The sequence below is a fragment of the Alexandromys fortis genome, unplaced genomic scaffold (genome assembly GCF_014885135.2).
Source record: "Alexandromys fortis isolate MF-2015 unplaced genomic scaffold, M_Fortis_MF-2015_v1.1 scaffold_27, whole genome shotgun sequence".
In the NCBI taxonomy this organism is placed as follows: Eukaryota; Metazoa; Chordata; class Mammalia; order Rodentia; family Cricetidae; genus Alexandromys; species Alexandromys fortis.
This window is the reverse complement of record NW_026067952.1, coordinates 14421947-14441015: the sequence shown is the minus strand read 5'-3', so window position 1 is coordinate 14441015 and position 19069 is coordinate 14421947. Positions and strand designations below refer to the sequence as shown.

At 45.1% G+C, this 19069-nt stretch overlaps 1 protein-coding gene across 1 annotated transcript; it reads right to left on the bottom strand.

Annotated features, from left to right (window-relative positions):
* Positions 1-11479: 11479 nt before the first annotated feature.
* Positions 11480-15522, bottom strand: LOC126507125 (beta-defensin 122-like). The gene is made up of 2 exons (XM_050151307.1): positions 15264-15522; positions 11480-11719 (listed from the first exon to the last, which is right to left on the bottom strand). Exons 1-2 carry the CDS (start codon positions 15316-15318, stop codon positions 11574-11576), a joined length of 201 nt encoding a protein of 66 aa, XP_050007264.1. The 5' UTR covers positions 15319-15522; the 3' UTR covers positions 11480-11573.
* Between the last annotated feature and the right edge of the window lie 3547 nt (positions 15523-19069).

Genomic DNA, 19069 nt, shown 5'->3' with positions numbered 1-19069 from the left:
ACACGGGGCTGAGTACATCCACATAAAATCTGAGAGATCTTGGAAAGGAATTCTAGACACAAAAGAACAGAGTTAAGCAGTTTCTTGGTAGCCATTTTTTGGATGGTCTCTGTTTGTTGGCAGGAGCACCATGGCTCCTTTAAGAGAAGGCTTACTGACTCAACATAAGAAATAATGACTCTGGCTCTTTCAGGAGGCAGAGCACCTAAATGGGGTTTGTGAGCAGAATGCTGCAAGTTACTTGGTGGCAGCATGAGCCAATTGCTTACCAGAGCTGGGGTGGTGAGTGCAGCTGCCTCCCGGTGATCCCAGAGCTGACAGCGAATTACCTCTGCCATGTTAAAAGGCCGAGAGGCAGAGCCAGTATCCAGGGCTGAGACGACCACCCTGCTTACCATTTTAAAATGCATTTTGTCAAAAAAGGATTTTACATACACAATAAAGATAAATTCCAATGGAAAAGATCTCTAAATGGGTCACAGTGTTAAATAAATGTCCACAGGCTTGGGAGAGAGAGGGAAAAGAGTAAAGAGACAGTAAATGTAATATAAAAGAGTACAGACAGTCATAGATCAAAGGAATAAAGATATTAAAATAAATATTAAGCTTGTAGAAAAAGTAATAGAGTAAGAAAATTAAGCCACATAAAGATGGAATATACACAGAGAGTCTGGATTATGTATATTATTATGTCTTCTTTGAATTTCTTAACTGTGAATGAGCTAAGTACAGAGAGACATTTCATTAGACAGCTGGCTAAGTTAAGCCAACATATATATTTTAAAGGTATCTTGACTTCAAAATTTGGGTCTAAGGATATCTTGCTTTGGAAAAAAAGGTTCTGCTTTTGTTTCCACAGAAGATGAGAATCTGTGGGTTCCTTCCAGACTAATGTGATTTGATGGACCAAGAACCCCTGAAAGGTCACCATGAACACTCAAAAACACTTTGCCCAACAAAAGTCAGGAAGCAGTTTGGAAAGAACTATTCCCAAATTCTCAAATATTGTTTATAAATGTTTGTTTACATTTAAAGGGGGAAATGCTATAGAGATGAATGCTTTGCATTGGTATGGATCTTGGTTTATTGATACAAACTTAAGGTCAATTTTGTTATATGTATATTTCTGCTCTTGATTAAGGTATTGTGTTTATGCAGCTCATTTAAAAATGTAATATATAATTTAAAAACACAGGTTTAATAGATAGTCATGTATAATAGTTAATCTTATAGTCATGTTGGTTAGGTTTTCTAGATACATAGAAATATATTTCAATTAGATAGGTATTCTTCAAACTTTTCAAAGACTAACAGAGGGCTGGAGAGATGGCTCAGTGGTTAAGAGCATGGCCTGCTATGCCAGAGGTCCTGAGTTCAATTCCCAGCAACCACATGGTGGCTTACAACCATCTGTAATGAGGTCTGGTGCCCTCTTCTGGCCTGTAGGCACATACACAGAATATTCTATACATAATAAATAAATAAATATTAAAAAAAGACTAACAGAATATGGTATTTAAATTTTTAAAAAAAAAACTTAGAACTTTACATGACAATGAGACACATCTGTTCTTGGCAACACCAATCTACTTCAAGAAGATGATGGGCATCAAAGAGGCTCCTTATGAAGTTGGTCAGCTATTTGGGAAAGAAACTGCTTTGCCTGAGCTTCTTAATGTTTTTCTGTATAAACTGGACATGCAGGACCCACAGAGAAATGACTGCTGGACTTGCCTAAAGGTGAGACAATACTCCGTGGTTCCTGCTTCATGAAAGAGTCTGCTAGGCATTCTGCAGGACACAGAAGAAAGTGACTGACAAACTGTCAATATAGGTGAAACTCTCTTTGAAATTTCCTGCTTCAGGGAAAAGTCTGCCAGATACTATAGGCTTGTAGGCTGAAGATGGGTGCCCCAATGGTACAGAAGAACTTTGGGTAACTTTCCAGGCAGTAAGATGTCTCTGTCAATTCTAGAGTTTTGAAAGTTGCTTACAATGCACTGCCTGCTAACTTAAGTAATATTATATCTTTCTGTGGTCTTTGGTAGAGTTAAAGAATTTATAGTTATAGTTTTCTTTAGTTATGATAAAAGACAAAATAGATATAAATATTATAATCTTAATTCTTGCTTTATACCTGTTTTCATATGTAATTTTACTATGTTAAAGTTAAAACCTTTTTTATTTAGACAGAAAAGGGGAAATGATGTGGGAAGTTTTACTGTATATGTGTTGCTTTTATTGGTTAATGAATAAAGAAGTTGCTTGGGCCTACAGCAGACCAGAATAGACCTAGGTTGGGGGAAAACTAAACTGAATGCTGGGAGAAAGTAGGCAGAGTCTGAGACGCCATGTAGCTGCCAGAGGAGACAAACACCAATGAACCTTACCAGTAAACCACAAATCTCATGGTAAAATATAAAATAATAGAAATTGGTTGATTTAAGATGTAAGAGCAAGCTATTGGCCAAACAGTATTTCAATTAATATAGTTTCTGTGTGATTATTTTGGATCTGGGCAGTGGGGATGAACAAACAGCCCCCATCAACAGGACTATGCTTAGATCCCAAAAGAGTGGGTTATTATAACAAGAATGAACTTGACCACTGGTCATCTCTGGATTCCTGCTTTGCCATGTGATCTTCAGCACTGGGATGTCACCCACCACGAGGCCCTTAGTGAGATGGGACAGGGGTGGCTGCCTAATCAAAGAGTTTCTGTCTCCCAAATGGTAGTTTTAATGAATTTGCTTTCCAGAGTTTGATATTTTGTAAGAGAAGCAGAGAACAGACTTTTACAGTTTCTAACCCTAGCATGGGATTTTACCTGCCATATTCAGATATTAATCCAGCTATTTTAATAGGCATTGCTCCCAAACAATGATTCCAAAACATATACATTGATTTTGTTTTTTCCATTTTTGTGTGCAGTTAAGTGCAGAAGTGTCACAGACAGCAGGGACCTTGAATCCTTCTACATATTCTCAGACAGTTTCACCTGCAGGAGCAGCTCCAGTTCCTACCATCGAGGAGTGTGGTGAAGTGTGATGCTATTTCAGAGTGGCACACGCTGTTTTCAGCCGATTGGCCAGAGCCCATTCCCACCAAAGCCAGCTCTGGGATTCGCTGGGAATATTTTCCTTTAGTCTGGGCATTGAAAGCTTGCTAAAAGTCAGGGTCTGACTTATTAAAAGGACCAACACTGAGGAGAACTAGAGATATTTAGAACCTGGCTTTATATACAGAATAGTATTTAATAAACATTGGCAAGCCTAATAAATATAACTATTACTCCACTGAGTAAATGATCATAGAAAATTAATAGCTTGCATTGGGCGGTGCCATGAATGTGATCGCAGAGCCCTTCCAAGGGCCAAGCAGCTCACTAGATTTGGGGAGAGTAAAGTCTGTCTCCTGGTTTGCTGTGTTCTTTTTAAATTTTTAAATTACATTTTGTCTGCGTGCTTGCACGCATTCTAGTGTGTGTGTGTGTGTGTGCATGTGTGTGTGTGCGCGTGTGTGCTCAAATGGTACATATTTAGGACTATCTTGTGTGTGACCTGTGCGCATTTATGCTGCCAAGTGATTTGTGTGGAGACACATAGCCGGTGACTGAGTAGGTGTTTGCAAACACCTCTGTTCTCAGACCTTTAGACATGGTGTCCACTACCTCGGTCCCCCTATACCCTGTGACTCTGAAACGTGACAGGGGCTTGGGAATTCTCTTACCGAGCAGGAGATGTGGGACAAAGTTAGGAGGAGCAGATAAAATGTGGGGAGCAGGGGCTGCCACCGGATGAAGACCTGGGGCGATAATGGAGGGGGCGAATTTTGGCCAGAGAACAAACTTGATAGTGATTGCTGCATTGTGTCTGTGGGAGACAAGATGAGAACAGAGTGCAGTGTCCAACTTTAAAAGTCTCCCACACAGGAACAGCCTGGCCTGGCTGGCTCTGAATGCCTCCCCTCCCTCTGCCCCTCCAATCCGGGCAGCTATGAGTTCCACGTGGAGGAGGAGAGGGGACACTGGCTATCAAGATCCTACACACGGGCCTGCAAAGGACTTCAACCTGATTTCACGGGCTCCTCTCACTAAAGCCCTTAAGTCAACAACAATGTCAAAGAGATGAGACCCCAACAATTGAAGTCTCTGTGAAGACCCTTCCCCTCTGTGCATTCCCATTCCATCTGTCTGAGGACCTGTGGGGCCTGTGGCCCAGGGGAGGCAACATGGATGGCCAAGGTTTCAGAAAGCATGGTGAGAGTATCATGGAGAGGCCAGGATCTGAACCAACCCTCCATCAGCCCTCTCCATGAGAGACACAGATGCCAGGGCAAAGTATTTTGTCTACAAGTTTGTGTGTGTGTGTGTGTGTGTGTGTGTGTGTGTGTGGTGTTGAGAGTTGAAGCCAGGGTCTGGTACATAGTTTACAGGTGCTCTACCAATCAGGCTACACTTCTAGGCCTGTTTTTTCTGTAATTCTTCAAGACAGTAAGAGAAACACTAAGAGTAACCCATCACCCTCGGTTCTTAGGAAATGCTATATTGATTTTATTTACTTTAACCCGGTAAGATGTTTATCGCCTATTATTATTGGGTTTGTGCCATCCGTTCTCAGTTTGATCTCCCAGGACCTCCCCTGTCTAGAATGAGGATCCCAGTCCTTAGCCATGACCGTGTGTCAGGAAGTCAAGAATGCCTTGAGTGAATGAGGAAAGATGGGATGAAGGCCTGAGTGGATACACATTCCCTATTGGACACGGGCTTGGTCAGAGGACCAAGACCTCTGACCCCCAGAAACTTGGAAAGGTCAAGCCTTTCTCTGGTCCACGCAGAAGTGTTTACAAAATTGACCAGTACATGGCAAGACTGGCAACTGCAGCTTCCTCCTCCTGGAGGTTTATGTTCTGAGACTGCTCACCTACGAGACCTCCCACCAAGCCTCGCTAAGCCTGCCCCCTGTGCTAAGGGTAATGAATGTGCTGAGATTGCAGGTTGCTGAGGTAGCTGATGCCACTCTATCCGAGTGCTCAAGGCCTGCCTGCCCCAGCGATTCCGTACCTGTCTGTGTAGTCGTCCTTTCTCCACTCCTTGCTGCCACCCTTCAGCTTCCAGAACCAAGTCTGTTGGGATGCAGCAACTTTGGTGTTTGTCTCTTTGCTTCTCAGAATCAGGGTATGGCTAAGGCCCTCGGACTGCTCCCTGGGTGGTTCTGAGAGGCTGCAGGATTGCTGTTGCCCATGAAGTTCCACCAAAGCACAGGCTGCTCCCTCTCACCACAGCACCACCGCCCAAGGTCAAACCCATCCCCTCGCTCATCCCAGGGAGACTCAGCCTCCATGTCTTAACTCGGGTGCTCTAGAAACCAAAGAGAAGGGCAAATATGCAAGTTTGTCTTTTAGATGTGGATTTATTATATTGAATTACAAAATACGGTGGCAAGGATCCAACAGTAGTTGCCTTGTAGCTGAGAGGGTGAGAAGCAAGTAGTTGCTTGGCCCACAAGGCTGGGTGACCACTAGTACCAATGGCCTCGTGGGTTTCTGGAGAGTCATTGGTCTTCAGTCCGTGTTGGAGGCAGAAGAAGCTGGCTCCAATGTCAGCAAAGGAGTCAGCAGCAGCAATGGGCAAATTAACTTGGTGGAGAGAGGGAAGGGCCAAGAAAGCAAATAGCAAACAACCTTCCTTCTCCCTTCCTTTTTTCAATCTGGGTTGTTACCAGACCATGCCATCCACATTTGGGATGGGTCTTCCCACATTAGTCAAGGGCATCCCCCACAGATGCAGCCACAGCCCACAGGACAACCTGAAGCAGACAATTCCTCTTTGAGAATCTCTGATGAGGCGGTCATGCCTGAGAGGACACCCACCTGAGTTGGCTTCCTTGTGCTTAGGTCTTCCTAACGAAGACAGTGGGCAGGCAAGGAGCAGTCTTCTTGTCTGCTCCCGGAACATGTGCATGTGCATGCATGCACACATACACATGAACATGCCCATTCACACACATACACACGCACACATACACGCACCACACATGCGCATACGCACACATACACACATTTTCAGTTTTCCATTTAAAAAAGGAAGGCCGCTCAGAACACAAGGTCTGACTTCTCCTTCAGACAGAGCAGGAAAGAATGATGTTTTCACGATGCCCACTCAAACAAAATAGAGAAAAATCCCAGGCAAATGCTACATAACAGTCTTGTAAGGATCTGTTTGTGTTTATTTTATGTGTGTGTTTTGCCTGAATATATGTAAGTGCACTGTGTGCTTGCCTGGCACCAGAAGAGGTCAGAAGAGGGTGTCTGAACCCCTGGAGCTAGAGTTCCAGAGGGTTGTGAACTCGCATGTGAATGCTGGGATTGGAATCCAGGACTTCGGCAAGAGCAGCAAGTGCCGTGAACACCACTAAGCTATCTTCCGCCCCTCTGCTAAATTCTTAGTTTGTCCCTTTTCCGCACTATTTAAAAAAAAAATACAGTAAACACACGTTTATAGTCTTATTAATACACACCAATCTTAAGAGCAGGTTGTGCCCCTCTCGTGTGCCATGTGGTGGCATGGGTGAGGGAAAGACGCCCTCCTCCCCTCACCCCTTGCCACCTGCAGCTCTCGGGAAAGTGGGCCCTGCTGCTCGCCTGGGCAGCATGGTGGAGTTGACCCAGCTGGCAGAGGCTCCAGTGAGCTGGCCTTGAGGGTAGGAGAGTGGAACAGCTGACCACACCCCCTGCTTCTGCCACTTGGTGGAGAGGGCAAGGGAATGACGCCCTACTTCCTTGCCCCTTCCGCCTGTGGTGGGCGAGGGAGTTGACTCTCCCCCTTACCAGCTGCAGCCCTCACCTGGGCAGCACAGCAGAGCTGACGCTATCGACAGGGGTACTGGTGAACCAGCCCTGAGAACGTGAGCGTGGGAAATCCGGCCCCACCCCTCATCTGCCAAGTGGTGGTGTGGGCAGGGGAGAGATGTCCTCCCCCATTCCTATTCTTCGCTGCCTGTGGAGGTGGAAGAGCTGACCCTGAAGTCTTAAGAGCAGCTGCAGCGCTCAGGAGAGTGGCCCCTACACCTCACCTGGGCAACACAGCAGAGCTGACCCTGACAGCCCAGGTGTAGGAGCTAACCCTGAGGGTGTGAAAGCAGGAGAACTAGCCCCACCCCCTGCTTATTGTGGGTAGGGGTGAACTAGCTGGGGCAATGCTGGAGAGCTCACCCTGGTGGTGAGGTCAAGGAAGAGCTGGTGGGACCACCAACCCTGCAGCTACCCAGGACCAGAACCAGGGTTATGAGTTGGCCCACCCCAATATCCACCCCGTCTGTAGCTGCTGAAGCATATGAAGGGACTGGTCCTGGAGATCCAAAGCTGCAGGATCTCCACGACACAGGGCGACAACAGGATACCCAAGAGGAGTCCCAGCTGGCGCCCAGCATCAATAGTGTAGCAGAAACCAGAGGCCTCGAAGCAGATCAGTAACACTTGCAAGTGAAGGCACGGGGACAAAGTGTTTACTGCATGACTCAGTGTGTCACACTGCAGCTTCCATGGCGGGGTTTTTCCTCTTTTCGTTTTTTTTCCTCTTAAATTTTTATTTTATCAGGGAGAGCGGTTGCAAGGGCAGAGGGCAGATGCGAAGGGACAGGGAAATGAATGGGACTGAGATGCATGTTGTGAAAGATACAAAGAAAAGATAAAAAGAAAGAAAAAATACACACCAGTCTTGGTCTAAAGACAAGAACACCTTGTCTTTAGTGAGAGAAGCTGTCATCTGGGGCCCAAATCGTAGTTCACAGTAGGGCCTAGGGTCCTGGGTTTCATACCAAGCATGGCAAAAGTGGGGGTCACCCTTGGCTAGGACTAGGGTGCAATGAGACATGTGGCCAAGGGATGACATTTTAGAAAGCATTAGTCTGAAAGTTCCCCCAAGAGTAACGGTACCCCAATAGTCAGCCTTTGTTGCTGTGTCCACGGCAGCTATGCTAGGCCTAGCTCGGGCAAAGCTGGTAGCACTCTTGGCTCAGTGGCCATGGGCTCCTCTTCAAACTCGGCTTCTGGCGTCCTTTCTGTCTGGGAGTCATCTGCCCTTTGTGTGTTTGTGGAAAGGACAATCGTATCCCACTATAGAAGGTGCTAAAGACTCTGACCTGACTGGCCCCCATTTTAATCCCAGCACACAGGAGGCTGTGGCAGGTGGGTCTTCGTGAGTTCAAGACCAACCTTCAAGGACGGCCAGGGCCCTGGAAGCTAACCACCGCCACCACTAACAATCAGAGCTCACCTTCCTCACTCCTCAGCCTCTCTGCTGCTGGTCCCTCTTCTTTCCTAGTGTCCCCCTGTCTTACCACCCTTGTCAGCATAGTTCAGACCCAGTGTCAGAGACACAGACTCCTAACTGCACATCTTAAAATTCAATTTGGACATTGAAAAGCATTGAAAGTCTAAGGCTCAGATTGCTTACCCAGAATTGAATTCAAGGCCACTCCACCCCTTTTTTGTGTCTGGAGTGGACACAGAGTAATGGTTGGGGCCCTGTGGAAGATGGGAGACAAAGATGGGAGACATTTTATCTGGGCACATTCCGGAGATTATCACTTTCTTACACTCCCTGGCCCTCTGGCCATTCTCCTCTGACTTCCTATCACTACTTCAGCCTCCCCAACCGGAGACTTCACTCCTTAGTACTTCCTTTGTCTTCTTCCCCCAGAAGCAGCCACCGACCTCCCGGGGCAGATAATGCTTTTCCTCTTCTAGGTGTGGACTTTTCTAACTTAGACCCATAAAAACTGCCCAGCCACTGTAAAAGCAAATAGAAAAAAATAGAGAAGCAGACAATCAACTTATATCCAGTTGCCTGTGGGCCGAGGACAAAGATGCTGGGGAGGGGAAGGACTTGAGAGTTCCTGTCCTAAAACAAGCCGTTTCTTGTGTCTGGTTGTTTTGTGACAATGTCTCAATGGCCCTGTTGGCCTCAATTTCCTGATCTTCCTGCCTCTACCTCCCAAGGGCTACCACCACTTCCAGCAAAACAAGCATTTTAAAACAAGCTCCATAACCTTTGAAAAATACTCAAGAAATGGCTGTTAAATAAATACCAACTAGAGATGGCCTCCAGAGTTCTCTCCCGCGTACAGGCATACAGAGCTGGAATTTCAGCCACTCGGGCTTTCGTTATATGGTAATTCTGGGCTCCCAAGCCTAGTGCAGGGTGGCACTCTGGTCCTCTCGTGGTTGGATGTGGCCGTGACACTGTTGTTACTAGTGAGCTGTGGTATCATCAAGGTCAGACCAGGTGGCTGACAGGGGAGCTCTCCAGAGCTCAGAGCTTGCTCTTCTGCCACAGCATCAGCACCAAACAGCAAAACTCGTGGGTCAGGATTTTACAGGCAAGACAACATGGAGCCACAACTCCAGCTGAGCTGCAAATGGATACAGAGCAGGACAGAAAAGTCTGCTCAAAAGTTAATTTACATTTATTTCTTTGTTGTTTGTTTATGTGCATGCCTGGGCTAGGTTTGAGCATGAAAGCCCCAGGTCCACTGGGGGAAGTTGCTCCTTGCCTCCTGTCGTGTGGATCCTGGGGACCAAACACAGGTCAGCAGGCTTGGCAAGCACACCTGGGTTCGGATTCAGGGACTCTGGCAGATAAACTGAACACGGTTTGAGGACCAGAGAAGAACCGTAACGACTAAAAGCTGTGGGTATGGTTGTCAGGTGGATGAGCATACACTGTGAGGGTTAATTTTGAGTGCCAACTTTACTGGATTAAGGAAGCATAGGGCATTGAGGAGGAATAACGGATGCGTCTCTAAGGGAGTCTCCAGAGAGCCTTAACTGAGGAGGAAAGGCTCATCCTGCATGTGAGTGGCGTCATTCCCCGGTGTCCCACTCAAAAAACAAGGCCGCTGCCTTGGGGAGAAGGAAGTGGATATCAACACTCACCTCCCACTGCTTGTGGGCTTTAGCTGCTGTTTGACCAGTGATGTCTTCCTCTTCATGACTGTCTCCTAAACCCTTTTCTTCTTAAGTTGCTTCTTGTCAAGCCCTTGTTCACAGAAGCAAGGAGAAGCTGCTAGCACCGGATGGAGGGGCGTGCTAACCAGTTGTGCTAATCTAATCCTTTACAACGCAGGTGTCTGTCATCACCACACAGCTTAAGTACTCAAGGCTTTACTTGACCTTTCGACCTCATTAACCCTTTAAATACGTGTTAGGGAATGGCTGAGATTAAAAGCTTGTGCTGCCCCTATTATGTAGTAGGTCCAGCTTTCCCGGCTGTATATACGGTCATTTTTACACTACTTATGTGTGTTTCCATTGCATGGGGCCTGACAAGTAACAGAGATGACAAAACACACGAAGGACTTGAGTTTGCACTTCCCTGATGGCTAAAGATGTTGGTCATTTTTTCATGTAATTATTGGTCATTTTTGTTCTTTTTGAGTTATTTATATATTCTGGATACAAATCCTCTGTCAGACGAATAACATGCAGACATCTCTCCATTCTGTGTTAAAAATGGCAATCAGCCAGACGGTGGTGGCGCAATACTCAGGGGGCAGAGGCAGGCAGATCTCTGTGAGTTCAAGGCCAGCCCGCTCTACAGAGTGAGTTCCAGGACAGCTAGGGCTGTTACACAGAGAAACCCTGTCTTGAACACTGCCTCCCCCAAAAGAAAATGCAATCATTGAAGAAAAATAAAATCCTGGAGAGAGTGGAAGGGAAACAGAATTCTTAAATCCTGCTTCTGAGAATATAAATTACATTTTCACTGAAATACATATGAATCTTCTGCAAACAATTATAAATAGAGCTGAAACAACATCCTAGTCCTGAGCAGAGTCCGAAGGAAGATAGATCGGCAAGTGCTCCTGCTACCTGCGCATCTGTGGTTATCACAGTCCTGCACACGGTAGCCCAGCCACGAAGACATCGTGGGAATATGGATGAAGAGCATCTGGACCAGTCAGGTCGAGTGACTCTTACTGCCAATCACAACACCTCAGAGGCTGAAGCGGGAGGCATGCCGTAAGTTCAAGGCACCTTGAATTGCAGAGTGAGTTCCTGGGCAGCCTGAACTCACTTACAGAGTAAGACTTTATGTCAGAAACCAAACATAAGGAAGTGGGGGTGGGCTGTGGACGACATAGACAATAAAGTGTTTGTCAATCGTGAGGGATCAAACCATTTCATTTAAAGGAGAATGGGAAGCAGGAGAGATTGTCTTGTTAAGTGAAAACAAGCCAGGTTTGGGAAGACAAACGTGCTTTCTCTCTTGTGTGGAATCTTGAGAAGAAAATAAAAACGACACATATATTAAAAAGGGAGTATTTGGGAAGTAAAAGGGGTGCGGGGGAAAATGTAAGAAATAAATGAGAGTGAAAACATACTGTATGCCAGGTGAAAATGTCACAATAAAGTCCAGAATCTTGCACAATCAATATACACTAAAGAAACTAAGCGCACAAAGAGGCAAACACGGAAGTCAGACCGCACTGCTTTAATGAAGCTCGGGAAACCGCCGAGGTGAGACTCCGGGTGGGTCCACCTTCATTTTCGTCATCTCGGGCTTTGCAGGGCTAGTCCAAACCCTGGGACAGCTGCGGCACCTTCTGGGGCTTCACACAGCACATTTTGCCACTCCAGCACAAGATGTAGAACTTTTCGTTCTTGGTGCATTCTTCGCGGCAGGCACCCTGAGATTTCCAGCACCTTTCAGGGTTCCCTAATCCAGGGTGAAAACAAGGACACCTGAATCAGACTCACGGTTCCAAGTAGAGACCAGAGAGAAGGCCACGGAAGGAGCTGTCCCCTCTAGGTGTTTAGGAAGGTCCTACCATCTCACATTCTCTACAGGCACTACATCCCAATCTCAGCCTTCATAAACGCTCCCTCGGGGGTGCCATGGACTGCAAGAGTTAACAGCACAGTGGCTTATGAGACTAACATGAACCTCAGAATCTATACCCTGGACTTGAAATCTGTCTCTCAAACCAGTTGGGAGACTCTGAGGTGGTGGCTTCCTTCTTAAGAATCTGTTCCCTCTTTTCTTTTTTTTTTTTTTTTTTTAAGATTTATTTATTTATTATGTATACAGTATTGTGTCTGCCTTCAGGCCAGAAGAGGGCACCAGATCTCATTACAGATGGTTGTGAGCCACCATGTGGTTGCTGGGAATTGAACTCAGGACCTTTGGAAGAGCAGGCAATGCTCTTAACCACTGAGTCATTTCTCCAGCCCCTGTTCCCTCTTTTCTAAAGGAAATGGAGATGCCTCTGCTGTAGCATAGAGCGGGTAGCTCCATTGGGGCTTGCCTAGCATGCTTGAAGCCCTGGGCTCCAGCCCTGGCATAGCATAGACGGGGAATGATGGCCGCATTTGTAATCTCGGCCCTCAAAAGTTGGGGGCAGGAGAATCAGGAGTTCAAGGGCATCTTCAACAACACACAGTGAGTTTTTGAGACCAGCTCCAGCTACATAAGACCCTGTCTCAAAAGAAATGAAAATAAAATGTAAAATAAAACTAATTATTAATTAATGTGTGCAAAACCACTAGTGTTAAATAAATCCAGCTGTGAAATGAGAGGACCTCATCAAAGATCGAGCAGTTTGGGTTATTTTACAAGGAAAAAAAACTGCACTAGAAAGAACACATTAGTCAAAAGTGAATGCTAATGGCGTAAGAGAAATGCAAAGTGGAAAGGATATGGAAATAAAGAAGAAAAGCCCACGACTGGTAAAGCGCAGAGAATTAATGGCCATAGGGAGTCTGGCCCAGTTACTATATCTACAATACCCATCCACCTAAGACTTGGGGGATATTGCAGGAGAGAAGAGGGGAGACAGTAGGAGGCAGAGGACCAGGACACTAGCTGCTACTGTCTTCTAGGCATGCTGAGATGCTATGCCCATGAAACCCTAACAATATGGCTGCATACAAGCCCTGCATGACCTCACTAATAGATATGGCAGTGTGGATGGGGAGAAGCTCACCAGGCTCCACCCTCTAGATGAAGAGCCACAGGCAATCGTTGGCCGCTGAGAGGGGGAGAATTGGCTTTCTCCAGGGATGAGCTCCCTGATAAGTTACCCCAAAAGGTCATCTCTAAATGCGCATACATATGAGCAGTATTGTATGAATGACCACATCCAGTAGAATATATATATATACATATATATACATATGAAGAGGTCATAAATTCAAGATGGAGTGTTGGGGACACAGTGGGAGTTGGGACGAGGAGAAAAGAGGTGGAAATTACATAAAGTATTTGCGCATGAAACTCTCAAAAAGTATAGAGTATTTTAATAAAAAAACAAGGAAGAATGGATCCTAACCACTAGCCCACCAGACACTAGAAAGAAAAGCAAATAAGAAGAATCAGTGGAAAGGGCCAGCTATTGATAAGAGATTCGACATACACAAGTGTGTCGAATTTTACTAAGTAAAATGAAGAAGGAGACACAACAAACACATCAATGTTCAATAACATCTCCTCCAATGGAGAAGTACTTGAGAGGCATGCCAAAAGGGCGTAGAGTGTGCCTGAGAGAGCTGAACCAAATCAGGGTGATTGTTGCAACATCACTGGACATGACACAAAAAGAGAACAAAAATCAGGCTGCACATACAACACACACATGTGTGCACACTCACACACACACACACACACACACACACACACCTGTGCACGCGAGGACGGGGCTAGACTAAAACTTACTGATGATAATGCTTTATGCTAGAATCGAGGTTGGTGTCATGTATTTAAGATACTTGTGCCCTCCAAGGACAAAGGCCAGCAAGGAACTGTTCACATCTGAAGCTGAACAAACATTGCCTTTCCTACAGACTGTGATGGGGCAAGAGTTCCAGACCAGTAAACCACACACAGGATTAACTGTTAAATACGCAGTGCCTTGTAGAAACGCAAACCAAATGACAACTTAAAGTCAGGCCATGGGAGCTCAGTGGCAGAGTGCCTGCCCAACATGAACGACAAAAATATAAAAATAAAATGAGTGCATAAAAGACTCAGGGGCTGTGTGTTCTGATGAAACACATACAGCACGATATGAAGATGGAAGCTTACTGAGAAGTTGTCAATGGCTTGGGGACGTGTTACCGCAGAGGTGTTTGCGGTAAGAGAGAGTGAAATAAGGAAGTAGGGGATAGTCCCTCTTTCCCAGCAGGTCAGGTGCGTGACTCAGTGGCAGCATCATCCACCCACGGGGCCCTGGGTTCCATCCCCACCACTGCTGGGGGGGGGGGAGGAATATAGAGGTAGGTTGTAAATTTGAATCCAAATCTGAAATATCAGTAGGAATTCATGGGTGTTTGTTTTTAATAAATTTCCCCCCATTTATGGACACTGCATAGCTTAGAGACATTGAGCAGCCAGTAGAAATTAGTATCCAATTCTTGGAAATTGGAAGCATGGAAACTAGTGTTGATCAGGAAATTACAAAACAAGCCTGAAGCAAGCATTCTGTGACACCAGAGACAGAAGATGCTATCGAGGACAAGTAGGGCTCTACCAGAAAGATCAGCTCCTCAGATCAAAGACTCTCGCACTGCCCGAGGCTAGGAGCTCAGACTGCGGTAGGGAGGACGGCAGCAACAGATTTAGCATGCGGCTTAGAACCAATCTAATCTCTGTGAGTTCAAGACCAGCCTGGTCTACAAAGTGAATCCCAGGACAGTCAAGGCAATTACACAGAGAAACCTTGCCTTGAAAAACCAAAATAAATAAATAAATAAATACATACATACATACATACATATTTAACTGAGTCTTGATGTATCCACTGTCTCCTGAATCCATCTGCTATTGTGGGCAGAATAAAGGGGGGATTGAAGAAGTCCTGGTGACCTAGTCATTTCTCCAAGGCAGAATTGTATCACAAATCATAAGAAACAGATGAAACTGGCTTCCAGGTTTATATGTAATCCCTGGACGTCTAACTCCCAACTTCTACTAGCAGAATGGAAGTTCCTGGGGACTCTCAGATGAATTACAGAAAACGAAGAAGCTGCTTTTATTGCACACCATAATTTCAGTGTGTCCAGTCTTAACCTTTTAGTCAAATTTATCATGTAAAAAATCAAAAATGAGAAAAGATAAATACAGAGGAGCGACCTGACTCGCAGGTTCTAATCCCAAGATCTGAGACTCTTTCCACTGCCCCAGACATCCGGCCACCCACTCAGGCCCTAAATACCCTGGCCAGACCCACTCTCCAGCTCTGTCCCTCTGAAGAGCTCTAGGTTACCTGGAATGACCTGGGATAGCAGCAACAGAGCCATAGCTAACACTGCAGTCCTCATGGCTTCAGGAATCCCGAGGCGTTGGCTGTCTGGAAAGGTACCGGGCAGTGGGAGAAAGTTCTGGATCCTTGTAACCAGCTGGCACTCGTGTGCACAGTCTGCCCTGAGCCAGCTGTCTTCCCTGTTGCTAGGCCTCTACACCCACAGTACTGACCACACACTCCTACACAGACACTCCCTTTATCCGCTCAGTAACCAGCAAGATTAAATCCTCTGGTCAGGGTATAAGTATATGTCAGTCTCTGTCAGTTCTGCCCAGAATCCTCTGCTCTGGAGGGAAAGGAACGTATGAGCCCCTCCCCCTAGATGAGAAGCTGTTCCCAGCTGAGAGCAGCTGGGGCAGGAGGAAGGGGCAATCATTTGTCTTTCAGAGTGTGGCACCTGCTAGATTGACTGTGTTCCGGTGAACGGCTGCACATCCAGGAGTCTATGGGCGGCACAAATTGGATTCATTGGGTTGTTTTTTAAAAGGTGGGGCTGGAGAGATGGCTCAGTGGTTAAGAACACTGACTGCTCTTCCAGAGGAACCCACTTGGGTTCCTAGAATCCACATCACAGTCCACAACCATCCAGGTGCAGCAGATCCCACGCTTTCTTTTGGCCTCTGTGAGCACTGTATGCACATGGCACACAGACATACATGCAATCAAAACACCCACATACATGCAATAATAAAATGTATATATTTTTTTAAACAAAGAAGGAAGGACATGAAGCTGGAAAAATGGTAGGGAGGTGGGAAATGGATCTGAGAGAAATCAGGGGAAGTAGGGGTGGATACAATCAAATACATCATATGTGTGTGTAAAATTTTTAAATAATTTTAACTAAAATATTATATTTAAAATGTTAATACATTTAAAAATCCTCGACACTCCACACTTCTTGTCATGCTCTACAAAGCCCTACATTGGTAGCTCTTCTGGTAAAGTGCTTGCCATGCAAGCATGAGAGGCCCCGGGTATGATCACCAGAATCTACATAAAAGAGGCAGAAGCGGGGTGTGGTGGTGCACGCCTTTAACCCAAGCACTCAGGAGGCAGAAGCAAGGGGATCTCTGTGAGCTTGAGGCCAGCCTGGCCTACTTAGGGAGCTCCAGAACAGCCAAGGCTTCATAGTGACACAGCTGTCTCAAGGAAAAAAAATTGAAAAAAAGGGATGATACATACTTACAACCCCTGTGCTGGAGAAATAGAGGCAGGCACTCGGGAGCCCTGGTGCTCACTGTCAGTGAGAGCCCCTGTCTCTAAACACAAGGTGGATGGCTTCACACACACAATCACACAAATCCAAACACTTGTAAACACACGCACACTTTGGAGTCCTACATCACCGAGTGTAGCTATCCACGGCTATCGGAATTCTAACATAACGTAGATGAGCTAGTTTAAAACACTTTAAGAGATTTTAGCTGGTCATTTAATCCCTCACAGAGATTGGTCTTCCGAGTGTTCGCCACCACTGTGTGGCAAGATATTCTCTATCAAAGAAATGGGCTCCCGCTGCCTAAAATGCCCAGTTTTCACAAGAACTTTGGCGTTGAAGCCAAGAAAGCTAGAGCTGAAATTATCCAGATCACTGGCCCAGATGTGCCCCTTAGTTGTGTGACCTTAGAATGAATCACATTCTCTCTCTACAATTCAGTCTCATTGGTGAGCAGATTAGAGCCCAGGGCCTGTAAAACTCAACCTGACCCTCAGTAGTCTGGCTCCCTGAACATCCAAAATACACAGAAAATGAAAGACTATAGGAATCTAAGGCTTTGCCACCAGTGTGGAGCAAACTAATTGGGCTTACACCTACAGAGCCTACAGAATCCCACGGCCTTAATCACCAATCTTCAGTCTCTTTACAATCTTCTTAATTACAGACTGCCCCTCATTGCCACTGCTGATAGCAACCTTGGATCTCGTCCTGGAGTTGGTGTCACAGAATCTTAATAATGTCCCCACTCAGCCTTAGAACTTCCTGTTACAAGGTGTGTGTGGCTAAATCGACACAGTTGAGAAGAGAAAACCTCAATTAAGGAATTGCCACCATCTGACTGGTCTTTGAACCTGTCTGGAGGTCATGTTCTTGAATGATTTTTTTCCTTTTCTTTTCTTTTCCTTTTTTTTTTGTTTTTTTGTTTTGTTTTATTTTGTTTGTTTTTTTGAGACAAGGCTTCTCTGTAGCCTTGGTACTTGTCCCTGGACCAGCTCTTGTAGGTAGACCAGGCTGGCCTAGAACTCACAGAGATTCACCTGCCTCTGCCTCCCGAGTGCTGGGATTAAAGGCGTGCACCACCACCGCCCAGTTGTGTTCTTGAATATTAATTGACATAGAAGGACCCAGCCCACAGTGGGCAATACCATCCCTAGGCTGTATAAGTAAGCTAGCTAAGGAGAGAGAGAGACAGGCAGACAGAGAGACAGAGAGACAGAGGGAGAGGGAAGCCAGTAATTAGCATTCTCCATGGTCTCTGCTTTGGTTCCTGCCTCCATATCCCCGCCTTGAATTCCTTCCTTGGTTTTCCTCAATGACGAACTGTAAGGAGTCTTTTTCTGTCCTGCCTGCCTGCTCCTAAATAACCACACAGAGACTTATTATCAATTACGAAAGCTCAGTTGATAAATTATGCTTGCTTTTAGCTAGCTCCTAAAACTTAAACTAACTCATTTCCATCCATCTGTGTGCTGCCTGTCGCCTCATCTTCTACATGACCTGCTTCCTCCGAGTCTCCTAGCAACTCTACCCTTCTTCTTCCCAGCATCCTCTTTGCCTGGAAATTCTGCCTAGCTATTAGTTGTTTAACTTTTTATTAAACCATTCACAGTGACATATCTTTACACAGTATAATCAAATATCTCACAAAATTTCTCCCTTTTGTCTAAATAAAAAGAAAAGGTTTTAACTCTAACATAGTAGAACTCTATACAAAAAGAAAAATTATTAGATAAGAGTTACATTTACATTATCCGATCTATTTGTATCTGACAGATTCAAAGAAAATATTCCATTATTTATCTTGTCTTGGTGAGTCCAAAGTTTTATACCTAATTTATTTTCCATCATAACTAAGAAAATATATAACTATTACTATCTAGTCTTCAACTTTATTAGAGACCCCAGAATAATGAAATATTATTTTAGGAAACAGGAAGTACATTGCAAACAATTTCCAAAAATATAGAAGTAACAGAGATATCTGGATACCTGAACAGTCACCCAAGGTTTCTCTGCAACAGTGGGGCATTCAATCTTTTGGCCTGCAAGCTTAGACTATCTGGCAGACAGATAAAGCAGGAATTTTGAAGGACTGTCCTGCCTAGTCTTGGCAAAGCTTGACAGTTTTTTCCTTTGTGTCATGCTTATTCAGTTTGTACAGCATTCTGTCAGTAATCAAGGCAAGGACAGTTTTTTCCCAAATGAATAGTTTTGTCACAATGAAAGCAAACTCCATTTGGAGGTTCCTCAATGCCCATCATCCTTTCTGAAGTAAATTGGAGCTGCTAGGAGCAGACATGTTTCACTATCATAAAAAGCCTTGGGTTATTAAAAATCCTAAATGCTATATTCTGTAAGTCTTTGAAGTGCTTGAAGGCTATCTATCTATCTGTCTGTTTATCTATTTAAATACCTATCTGTTATACCTTGAAAACATATCTAACATGACTGCAAGTTTGATTATTACAGATTATTAACTACTAACTTGCATTTATTTATTATCCTAAATAGCTTTCAAGGACTAAAACTTTACATTACAATGTTA